The sequence below is a fragment of the Carcharodon carcharias genome, chromosome 35, assembly GCF_017639515.1.
Source record: "Carcharodon carcharias isolate sCarCar2 chromosome 35, sCarCar2.pri, whole genome shotgun sequence".
In the NCBI taxonomy this organism is placed as follows: Eukaryota; Metazoa; Chordata; class Chondrichthyes; order Lamniformes; family Lamnidae; genus Carcharodon; species Carcharodon carcharias.
Window position 1 is genome coordinate 6,718,939 of NC_054501.1, and position 11,287 is coordinate 6,730,225.

The 11,287-nt window shown below is 54.4% G+C and overlaps 1 protein-coding gene across 1 annotated transcript; it reads left to right on the forward strand.

Moving 5' to 3' along the window:
• Positions 1-5,432: 5,432 nt before the first annotated feature.
• LOC121272793 (trichohyalin-like) lies at positions 5,433-11,075 on the forward strand (the record flags this gene model as incomplete). The annotated part of the gene is made up of 7 exons (XM_041179566.1): positions 5,433-5,849; positions 6,327-6,923; positions 7,335-7,676; positions 8,088-8,519; positions 8,967-9,725; positions 10,101-10,325; positions 10,611-11,075. Coding segments are annotated over exons 1-7 (3,237 nt in total), but the record flags the coding sequence as incomplete, so codon positions are not given.
• Between the last annotated feature and the right edge of the window lie 212 nt (positions 11,076-11,287).

Here is an 11,287-nt window from a genome sequence, read left to right on the forward strand (position 1 = left end):
TGTGTGGGTGGGTGTTTGAGGGTCTGGGTGAGTGTGTGTGAGCATGGGGGGTGAGAGTATGAATGTGTGGTTGCAGGTGAGAGTGTGAGTGTGTGGGTGAGAATGTGAGTGTGCAGGTGAAAGTGTGAGTGTGTGGGCGAGAGTGTGAGTGTGTGGGTGAGAGTGTGAGTGTGCGGGTGAGAGTGTGAGTGTGAGTGTGCGGGTGAGACTGTGAGCGTGAGTGTGAGGGTGAGAGTGTGTGGGTGAGAGTGTGCGGGTGAGAGTGTGAGTGTGCGGGTGAGAGTGTGCGGGTGAGAGCGTGAGTGTGCGGGTGAGACTGTGAGTGTGAGTGTGAGGGTGAGAGTGAGTGTGAGTGTGAGTGTGCGGGTGAGAGTGTGAGTTTGCGGATGAGAGTATAAGTGTGAGTGTGAGGGTGAGACTGTGAGTGTGCAGGTGAGACTGTGAGTGTGCGGGTGAGAGCATGTGGGTGAGAGCGTGAGTGTGCGGGTGAGAGTGTGAGTGTGAGGGTGCGATTGTGAGTGTGCGGGTGAGAGTGTGAGTGTGAGTGTGAGGGTGAGAGTGTGAGTGTGTGGATGAGAGTGTGAGTGTGCAGGTGAGACAGTGAGTGTGAGTGTGAGGGTGAGATTCTGTGGGTGAGAGTGTGCGGGTGAGAGTGTGAGTGTGCGGGTGAGAGCGTGAGCGTGAGGGTGAGAGTGTGAGTGTGCGGGTGAGAGTATGAGTGTGAGTGTGAGGGTGAGAGTGTGAGTGTGTGGGTGAGAGTGTGAGTGAGATTGTGAGTGTGAGGGTGAGAGTGTGTGGGTGAGAGTGTGCGGGTGAGAGTGTGAGTGTGCGGGTGAGAGTGTGAGTGTGAGGGTGAGAGTGTGAGTGTGCGGGTGAGAGTGTGAGTGTGCGGGTGAGATTGTGAGTGTGAGTGTGAGGGTGAGAGTGTGAGTGTGCGGGCGAGACTGTGAGTGTGTGGATGAGAGTGAGAGTGTGTGGGTGGGTGCGTGAGTGTGTGGGTGAGAATGTGAGTGTGAACGTGTGGGTGAGGATGTGCGTGTGTGGGTGAGCGTGTGAGTGCACGGGTGTGAGTGTGAGTGTGTAGATGAGAGTGAGAGTGTGTGGGTGGGTGTGTGAGTGTGTGGGTGAGAATGTGCATTTGTGGGTGAGTGTGTGAGTGTGTGGGTAAGAGTGTGAGTGTGTGGATGAGATTGTGTGTGTGAACGAGAGTGTGAGCATGTGAGTGAGAGTGTGAGTGTGTGTGTGAGTGTGTGAGTGAGAGTGTGAGTGCGTGGCTGAGTGTGAGTGTGTGGGAGGGTGTGTGAGTGTGGGTGAGAATGTGTGAGTGTGGGTGAGAATGTGCATGTGTGGGTGAGAATGTGCATGTGCGGGTGAGAGTGTGAGTCTGTGGGTGGGTGTGTGAGTGTGGGGGTGAGAGTGTTTGAGTGTGTGGGTGCGAATGTCCATGTGTGGGTGAGAGTGTAAATGTGTGGGTGGGTGTTTGAGGGTCTGGGTGAGTGTGTGTGAGCGTGGGGGGTGAGAGTATGAATGTGTGGGTGCAGGTGAGAGTGTGAGTGTGCGGGTGAGAATGTGAGTGTGCAGGTGAGAGTGTGAGTGTGTGGGTGAGAGTGTGAGTGTGCGGGTGAGAGTGTGAGTGTGAGGGTGAGAGTGTGAGTGTGCGGGTGAGAGTGTGAGTGTGAGTGTGAGGGTGAGAGTGTGTGGGTGAGAGTGTGCAGGTGAGAGTGTGAGTGTGCGGGTGAGAGCGTGAGTGTGAGGGTGAGAGTGTGAGTGTGCGGGTGAGAGTGTGAGTGTGAGTGTGAGGGTGAGAGTGTGAGTGTGTGGGTGAGAGTGTGAGTGAGATTGTGAGTGTGAGGGTGAGAGTGTGTGGGTGAGAGTGTGCGGGTGAGAGTGTGAGTGTGCGGGTGAGAGTGTGAGTGTGAGGGTGAGAGTGTGAGTGTGCGGGTGAGAGTGTGAGTGTGCGGGCGAGACTGTGAGTGTGTGGATGAGAGTGAGAGTGTGTGGGTGGGTGCGTGAGTGTGTGGGTGAGAATGTGAGTGTGAACGTGTGGGTGAGGATGTGAGTGTGTGGGTGAGCGTGTGAGTGCACGGGTGTGAGTGTGAGTGTGTGGATGAGAGTGAGAGTGTGTGGGTGGGTGTGTGAGTGTGTGGGTGAGAATGTGCATTTGTGGGTGTGAGTGTGAGTGTGAGTGTGAGGGTGAGAGTGTGAGTGTGAGTGTGAGTGTGCAGGTGAGAGTGTGAGTTCACGGATGAGAGTGTGAGTGTGAGGGTGAGACTGTGAGTGTGCGGGTGAGACTGTGATTGTGCCGGTGAGAGTGTGCGGGTGAGAGTGTGAGTGTGCTGGTGAGAGGGTGCGTGTGAGTGTGAGGGTGCGATTGTGAGTGTGCGGGTGAGAGTGTGAGTGTGAGGGTGAGAGTGTGAGTGTGTGGGTGAGAGTGTGAGTGTGAGGGTGAGACTGTGAGTGTGAGTGTGAGAGAGAGTGTGCTGGTGAGAGTGTGAGTGTGCGGGTGAGAGTGTGAGTATGCGGTTGAGAGTGTGCGGGTGAGAGTGTGAGTGTGCGGGTGAGAATGTGAGTGTGAGGGTGCGATTGTGAGTGTGTGGGTGAGAGTGTGAGGGTGAGAGTGTGAGTGTGTGGGTGAGAGTGTGAGTGTGCGGGTGAGACTGTGAGTGTGAGTGTGAGGGTGAGAGTGTGTGGGTGAGAGTGTGAGTGTGGGGGTGAGCATGTGAGTGTGCAGGTGAAAGTGTGAGTATGCGGTTGAGAGTGTGAGTGTCTGTGTGAGAGTGTGTGAGTGTCTGTGTGAGAGTGTGAGTGCATGGGTGAGAGTGGGAGTGTGTGGGTGAGAGTGTGAGTGTGCGGGTGAGAATGTCCATCTGTGGGTGAGATTCTGAGTGCGTTGGTGAGAGTGTGTGGGTGAGAGTGTGAGTGTGGGGGTGAGAATGAGGGTGGGGTGAGAGTGAGTGTGTGGGTGAGTGTGAGTGTGCGGCTGAGAGTGTGAGTATGCGGGTGAGAAAGTGCATGCGTGGGTGAGAGTGTGAGTGTGGGGGTGAGAGTGAGTGTGGGAGTGAGAGTGTGTGTGTGTGACTGAGAGTGTGAATCTGTGGGTGAGAAAGTGTGCGTGCGGGTGAGAGTGTGTGTGTGTGGGTGGGTGTTTGAGTGTGTGGGTGGGTGTGGGATTGTGTAGGTGAGAGTGTGAGTGTGCAGGTGAGAATGTGCAAGCGTGGGTGAGAAAGTGTGTGTGCGGGTGAGAGTGTGTGTGTGTGGGTGGGTGTGTGAGTGTGTGGGTGGGTGTGGGAGTGTGTAGGTGAGAGTGTGAGTGTGCAGGTGAGAATGTGCAAGCGTGGGTGAGAGTGTGAGTGTGTTGGTGAGAATCTGCGGGTGAGAGTGTGAGTGTCTGCGTGAGAGTGAGTGTGGGGGCAAGAGTGTGGGGGTACGGGTGAGAGTGTGAGTATGCGGGTGAGAGTTTGAGTGTGCAGTGTGAGGGTGAGAGTGTCAGTGTGGGGGTGAGAGTGTGAGTGTGCGGGTGAGAATGTGAGTGTGAACGTGTGGGTGAGAGTGAGTGTGTGGGTGGGTGTGTGAGTGTGTGGGTGAGAATGTGAGTGTGAACGTGTGGGTGAGAATGTGAGTGTGTGGGTGAGCGTGTGAGTGCACGGGTGCGAGTGTGAGTGTGTGGATGAGAGTGAGAGTGTGTGGGTGGGTGTGTGAGTGTGTGGGTGAGAATGTGAGTGTGAACGTGTGGGTGAGAATATGAGTGTGTGGGTGGGTGTGTGAGTGTGTGGGTGAGAATGTGCATTTGTGGGTGATTGTGTGAGTGTGTGGGTAAGAGTGTGAGTGTTTGGATGAGAGTGTGAGTGTGTGAACGAGAGTGTGAGCATGTGAGTGAGAGTGTGAGTGTGTGTGTGAGTGTGTGAGTGAGAGTGTGAGTGCGTGGCTGAGTGTGAGTGTGTGGGAGGGTGTGTGAGTGTGGGTGAGAATGTGTGAGTGTGGGTGAGAATGTGCATGTTTGGGTGAGAATGTGTGTGTGCGGGTGAGAGTGTGAGTCTGTGGGTGGGTGTGTGAGTGTGGGGGTGAGAGTGTTTGAGTGTGTGGGTGCGAATGTCCATGTGTGGGTGAGAGTGTAAGTGTGTGGGTGGGTGTTTGAGGGTCTGGGTGTGTGTGAGCGTGGGGGGTGAGACTATGAATGTGTGGGTGCAGATGAGAGTGTGAGCGTGCGGGTGAGAATGTGAGTGTGCAGGTGAGAGTGTGAGTGTGTGGGTGAGAGTGTGAGTGTGCGGGTGAGAGTGTGAGTGTGAGTGTGAGGGTGAGAGTGTGAGTGTGCGGGTGAGAGTGTGAGTGTGAGTGTGCGGGTGAGACTGTGAGTGTGCGGGTGAGACTGTGAGTGTGAGGGTGAGAGTGTGTGGGTGAGAGTGTGCGGGTGAGAGTGTGAGTGTGCGGGTGAGAGTGTGAGTGTGCGGGTGAGAGTGTGAGTGTGCGGGTGAGAGTGTGAGTGTGAGGGTGAGAGTGTGAGTGTGTGGGTGAGAGTGTGAGTGTGCGGGTGAGACTGTGAGTGTGAGGGTGAGAATGTGAGTGTGCGGGTGAGAGTGTGAGTGTGAGGGTGCTATTGTGAGTGTGCGGGTGAGAGTGTGGGTGTGAGTGTGAGGGTGAGAGTGTGAGTGTGTGGGTGAGAGTGTGAGTGTGTGGGTGAGACTGTGAGTGTGAGGGTGAGAGTGTGTGGGTGAGAGTGTGCGGGTGAGAGTGTGAGTGTGCGGGTGAGAGTGTGAGTGTGAGGGTGAGAGTGAGAGTGTGTGGGTGAGAGTGTGAGTGTGCGGGTGAGACAGTGAGTGTGAGTGTGAGGGTGAGAGTGTGAAGGTGAGAGTGTGAGTGTGAGTGTGAGGGTGAGAGTGTGAGTGTGCGGGTGAGACTGTGAGTGAGTGTGAGGGTGAGAGTGTGCGGGTGAGAGTGTGAGTGTGCGGGTGAGACTGTGAGTGTGAGTGTGAGGGTGAGAGTGTGCGGGTGAGAGTGTGAGGGTGGGGGTGCCTTCTGCATGGGGGAGGGGTTATGCTGGGTCAGGCACTTGTGACATCAGATGCTGATGCTCATTGGGTCACACACTGACAAACCATCATGACATCACAAACCCGGGACAGCTCACACAAATGTCCGTCTGAAACTAGACAGGACGCCATGCAGAATAATAAAGTATAATAGCTAATCCTCCATCTCTCCAAAGATAACAACTCGTCCGTGAGGAAGAATCAAGACAAACTGACCGGTTCTGTGACCACACTCCTCATGAGAAGACCTTTGGTGTGTCAGATGGGATTGGTGTTCAGTTATGTGAGAAGCAAGACCTGGATCCAGTGAAAGAGACCAACCTTCCAGTGACAACCAAGAGCTGGAAGAACAGCCTTCAAGCTACCCATAAGCTGAGCACCCTGCAACAGTGAAAAGCAGAAGAGATGGGGGATAACCAGGAGGGAGAGAGGGTGAAGGAGGGTCTGGCACCACAGGAGGAGGGGAAGATGGAGGGCAAAAACGAGCAAAGTGAAGCAAAGAAGGAGCAGGAGGAAGAGGCGGAGAAATCGGTACAGGATAACAAGGTTGAGAGTGAAGAGGTGGAACAAGCTGAGGACAATGCTGAGGGCAAGAAGGATGAAGCAAATGCCAAGGGGGAGGGAGAGAAAACAGATGTGGCGGAAAAAGAGGAGGAAACAAAAGAGAGCAAGGAGGACAATAAGGAGGGAGAAGGCATAGAAAATGAGAAGGGGGCCAAGGGCATCGAGGAGGAGAAGCAAGACAAGGAGAAGGAAGAGGAGCAAGAAGTGAAGGAAGAAAGAGTGGCCGCGGAAGAGACGGAGCAGAAAGAAGGGCAGCCAGCAGGGGGAGAGAAAGGAGGAGAGGGAGAGAAAGGAGGAGAGGAAGAGAAAGGAGGAGAGGGAGAGAAAGGAGGAGAGGAAGAGAAAGGAGGAGAGGGAGAGAAAGGAGCAGAGGGAGAGAAAGGAGCAGAGGAAGAGAAAGGAGGAGAGGAAGAGAAAGGAGCAGAGGAAGAGAAAGGAGGAGAGGGAGAGAAAGGAGGAGAGGGAGAGAAAGGAGGAGAGGGAGAGAAAGCAGCAGAGGGAGAGAAAGGAGGAGAGGGAGAGAAAGGAGAAGAAGAGAAAGCAGCAGAGGGAGAGAAAGGAGGAGAGGAAGAGAAAGTGGGAGAAGAAGAGAAGCCGACAGAGGAAGAGAAGCCGGCAGAGGGAGAGAAAGTGGGAGAGGAAGAGAAGCCGGCAGAGAGAGAGAAAATGGGAGAGGAAGAGAAAGTGGGAGAGGAAGAGAAGCCGACAGAGGAAGAGAAGCCAGCAGAGGGAGAGAAAGTGGGAGAGGAAGAGAAGCCAGCAGAGGAAGAGAAAGCAGCAGAGGAAGGGAAGCTGGCAGAGGAAGAGAAAGCAGCAGAGGAAGGGAAGCTGGCAGAGGAAGAGAAGCCGACAGAGGAAGAGAAAGCAGCAGAGGAAGGGAAGCCGGCAGAGGGAGAGAAAGTGGGAGAGGAAGAGAAGCCGACAGAGGAAGAGAAAGAGGGAGGGGAAGAGAAAGTGGGAGAGGAAGAGAAGCTAGCAGAGGAAGAGAAGCCGACAGAGGAAGAGAAAGCAGCAGAGGAAGGGAAGCCGACAGAGGAAGAGAAGCCGGCAGAGGGAGAGAAAGTGGGAGAGGAAGAGAAAGCAGCAGAGGAAGAGAAAGCAGCAGAGGAAGAGAAGCCAGCAGAGGAAGAGAAGCTGGCAGAGGGAGAGAAAGTGGGAGAGGAAGAGAAGCCAGCAGAGGAAGAGAAAGCAGCAGAGGAAGGGAAGCCGACAGAGGAAGAGAAGCCGGCAGAGGGAGAGAAAGTGGGAGAGGAAGAGAAAGCAGCAGAGGAAGAGAAAGCAGCAGAGGAAGAGAAGCCAGCAGAGGAAGAGAAGCTGGCAGAGGGAGAGAAAGTGGGAGAGGAAGAGAAGCCAGCAGAGGAAGAGAAAGTGGGAGAGGAAGAGAAAGTAGGAGAGGAAGAGAAGCCGACAGAGGAAGAGAAGCTGGCAGAGGAAGAGAAAGTGGGAGAAGAGAAGCCGGCAGAGGGAGAGAAAGTAGCAGAGGAAGGGAAGCTGGCAGAGGGAGAGAAAGTGGGAGAGGAAGAGAAGCCGGCAGAGGAAGAGAAGCCAGCAGAGGAAGAGAAAGTGGCAGAGGGAGAGAAAGTGGGAGAGGAAGAGAAGCCGGCAGAGGGAGAGAAAGTGGGAGAGGAAGAGAAGCCAGCAGAGGAAGAGAAAGTGGGAGAGGAAGAGAAAGTGGGAGAGGAAGAGAAAGTGGGAGAGGAAGAGAAGCCAGCAGAGGAAGAGAAAGTGGGAGAGGAAGAGAAGCCAGCAGAGGGAGAAAAAGTGGGAGAGGAAGAGAAGCCGACAGAGGAAGAGAAGCCGGCAGAGGGAGAAAAAGTGGGAGAGGAAGAGAAAGTGGGAGAGGAAGAGAAGCCAGCAGAGGGAGAAAAAGTGGGAGAGGAAGAGAAGCCGACAGAGGAAGAGAAGCCGGCAGAGGGAGAAAAAGTGGGAGAGGAAGAGAAGCCGGCAGAGGAAGAAAAAGTGGGAGAGGAAGAGAAGCCGGCAGAGGAAGAGAAAGTAGGAGAGGAAGAGAAGCCGGCAGAGGAAGAAAAAGTGGGAGAGGAAGAGAAGCCGACAGAGGAAGAGAAGCCGGCAGAGGGAGAAAAAGTGGGAGAGGAAGAGAAAGTGGCAGAGGGAGAGAAAGTGGGAGAGGAAGAGAAGCTGGCAGAGGGAGAGAAAGTGGGAGAGGAAGAGAAGCCAGCAGAGGAAGAGAAAGTGGGAGAGGAAGAGAAAGTGGGAGAGGAAGAGAAGCCAGCAGAGGAAGAGAAAGTGGGAGAGAAAGAGAAGCCAGCAGAGGGAGAAAAAGTGGGAGAGGAAGAGAAGCCGACAGAGGAAGAGAAGCCGGCAGAGGGAGAAAAAGTGGGAGAGGAAGAGAAGCCAGCAGAGGAAGAAAAAGTGGGAGAGGAAGAGAAGCCAGCAGAGGAAGAGAAGCCGGCAGAGGGAGAAAAAGTGGGAGAGGAAGAGAAGCCGGCAGAGGAAGAAAAAGTGGGAGAGGAAGAGAAGCCGGCAGAGGGAGAGAAAGTAGGAGAGGAAGAGAAGCCGGCAGAGGAAGAGAAAGTAGGAGAGGAAGAGAAGCTGGCAGAGGAAGAGAAAGTAGGAGAGGAAGAGAAGCCGGCAGAGGAAGAAAAAGTGGGAGAGGAAGAGAAGCCGGCAGAGGAAGAGAAAGTAGGAGAGGAAGAGAAGCCGGCAGAGGAAGAGAAGCCGGCAGAGGGAGAAAAAGTGGGAGAGGAAGAAAAGCCGGCAGAGGAAGAGAAGCTGACAGAGGAAGAGAAGCCAGCAGAGGAAGAGAAAGTGGGAGAAGAGAAGCCGGCAGAGGAAGAGAAAGCGGCAGAGGAAGAAATGCTGATGGAGGAAGAGAAAGTAGGAGAGGAAGAGAAGCCGGCAGAGGAAGAGAAAGTGGGAGAGGAAGAGAAGCCGGCAGAGGAAGAGAAGCTGGCAGAGGAAGAGAAAGTGGGAGAGGAAGAGAAGTTGGCAGAGGAAGAGAAAGTGGGAGAGGAAGAGAAAGTGGGAGAGGAAGAGAAAGTGGGAGAGGAAGAGAAGCCGGCAGAGGAAAAGAAAGTGGGAGAGGAAGAGAAAGTGGGAGAGGAAGAGAAGCCGGCAGAGGAAGAGAAAGTGGGAGAGGAAGAGAAAGTGGGAGAGGAAGAGAAGCCGGCAGAGGAAAAGAAAGTGGGAGAGGAAGAGAAAGTGGGAGAGGAAGAGAAGCCGGCAGAGGAAGAGAAAGTGGGAGAGGAAGAGAAAGTGGGAGAGGAAGAGAAAGTGGGAGAGGAAGAGAAGCCGACAGAGGAAGAGATGACGGCAGAGGGAGAGAAAGTGGGAGAGGAAGAGAAAGTGGGAGAGGAAGAGAAAGTGGGAGAGGAAGTGAAAGTGGGAGAGGAAGAGAAGCCGGCAGAGGAAGAGAAAGTGGGAGAGGAAGAGAAGCTGGCAGAGGAAGAGCAGCTGGCAGAAGGAGAGAAAGTGGGAGAGGAAGAACAGCTGCCAGGGGCAAAGAAAGTGTCAAAGGAAGAGAAACTGGGTGAAGAAGAGAAGCCAGCAGAGGAAGAGAAAGTGGCAGAAGAAGAGCAGCCAGCAGAAGGAGAGAAAGTGGCAGAGGAAGAGAAAGCAGCAGAGGAAGAGAAGCTGGCAGAGGAAGAGAAGCCGGCAGAAGAATGGAAAGTGGGAGGGGAAGAGAAGCCGGCACAGGAAGAGAAGCCAGCAGAGGAAGACAGACCAGCAGAGGAAGAGAAAGTGGCAGAGGAAGAGAAGCCGGCAGAAGGAGAGCAGCCGGTAGAGGGAGAGAAGCTGGCAGAGGAAGAGCAGCTGGCAGAAGAATGGAAAGTGGGAGGGGAAGAGAAGCCGGCAGAGGAAGAGAAGCCAGCAGAGGAAGAGAGACCAGCAGAGGAAGAGAAAGCGGCAGAGGAAGAGAAGCCGGCAGAGGAAGAGAGGCCAGCAGAGGAAGAGAAAGCAGCAGAGGAAGAGAAGCCTGTGGAGGAAGAGAAGCCGGTTGAGGAAGAGAAGCCGGCAGAGGAGGAGAGGGTGGGCGAGGAAGAGAAGGTGGCAGAGGAAGCAATGCCGGCAGAGGAAGAGAAGCCGGCAGAGGAAGAGAAGCCAGCAGAGGAAGAGAAAGCGGGAGAGGGAGAGAAAGCAGGAGAGGAGGAGAAGCCGGCAGAGGAGGAGACAGTGGGAGAGGAAGAGAAGCCGGGAGAGGAAGAAAGAGCGGCAGAGGAAGAGAAAGTGGAAAAAGCAGAGGAGTTACAAGGAAAAGCTGAAGAGAGATTGGATGAAGAAGCCCAAAGAAAGGCAAGTGAAGCCATGGAAAGTGTGGGAACAGTGCCAATACCAGGCGGAATTCAGTTAGGGGCTGAGGAAGTGGGGGGAAAGAGAGAGGAGGAGATAGAGGAGCAGAAGGAAATGAAAAAGGAGGCTGAAGAAAAAATGAGGGCAGAATCTCTAAAAGGTGTATGTGAGTGGCAGGATGACCTGAGTGAGGAGTGGAGCGAGTCACAATCAGATAGGGTAACCACAGCATCATCAATTGAAGATGTGTGTGAACAGCCATTGGTGGAGAAGAGTGAAGAGGGGGAAGAAAAAGGCAAAGATAAAGAGGGAGCAGAGAAACATGATAAAATAGAGATAGTGGACCAAGAAAAAGAAGAAAAGATGGAGGAGAAAGGGCCAGAAGATGAGGAGAAGGCTGTAGAGGAAACAGAGAAGGTAGAGCAGGAGGTGGAGGCAGCAGAAGAAGAAATAGCAACGGAGGAAGAGAAAGCAGTGGAAGAAGTGAAAGAGGAAGAGGAAGAGAAGCCAGCAGAGGAAGTGGGAGAGGAAGAGAAGCCAGCGGAGGAAGTGGAAGAGGAGGAGAAGCCAGCAGAGGAAGTGGGAGAGGAAGAGAAGCCAGCAGAGGAAGTGGGAGAGGAAGAGAAGCCAGCAGAGGAAGTGGGAGAGGAAGAGAAGCCAGCAGAGGAAGTGGGAGAGGAGGAGAAGCCAGCAGAGGAAGTGGGAGAGGAAGAAAAGCCAGCAGAGGAAGTGGGAGAGGAAGAGAAGCCAGCAGAGGAAGTGGGAGAGGAAGAAAAGCCAGCAGAGGAAGTGGGAGAGGAGGAGAAGCCAGCAGAGGAAGTGGGAGAGGAGGAGAAGCCAGCAGAGGAAGTGGGAGAGGAAGAGAAGCCAGCAGAGGAAGTGGGAGAGGAGGAGAAGCCAGCAGAGGAAGTGGGAGAGGAAGAGAAGCCAGCAGAGGAAGTGGGAGAGGAAGAGAAGCCAGCAGAGGAAGTGGGAGAGGAAGAAAAGCCAGCAGAGGAAGTGGGAGAGGAAGAGAAGCCAGCAGAGGAAGTGGGAGAGGAAGAGAAGCCAGCAGAGGAAGTGGGAGAGGAAGAGAAGCCAGCAGAGGAAGTGGGAGAGGAAGAAAAGCCAGCAGAGGAAGTGGGAGAGGAGGAGAAGCCAGCAGAGGAAGTGGGAGAGGAGGAGAAGCCAGCAGAGGAAGTGGGAAAGGAAGAGAAGCCAGCAGAGGAAGTGGGAGAGGAGGAGAAGCCAGCAGAGGAAGTGGGAGAGGAAGAGAAGCCAGCAGAGGAAGTGGGGGCCCCAGTAGAGGAGGAGAAGCCGGCAGAGGAAGAAAGAGTGGCAGAGGAAGAGAAAGTCGGAGAGGGGGAAGAACCAGCAGAGGAAGAGAAAGCAGCAGAAAAAGAGAAAGTGGTAAAGGAAGGAGAGGTCATTGCGAAAGAGTTGAAAGTGGAAGGCTCTGCGGCAGA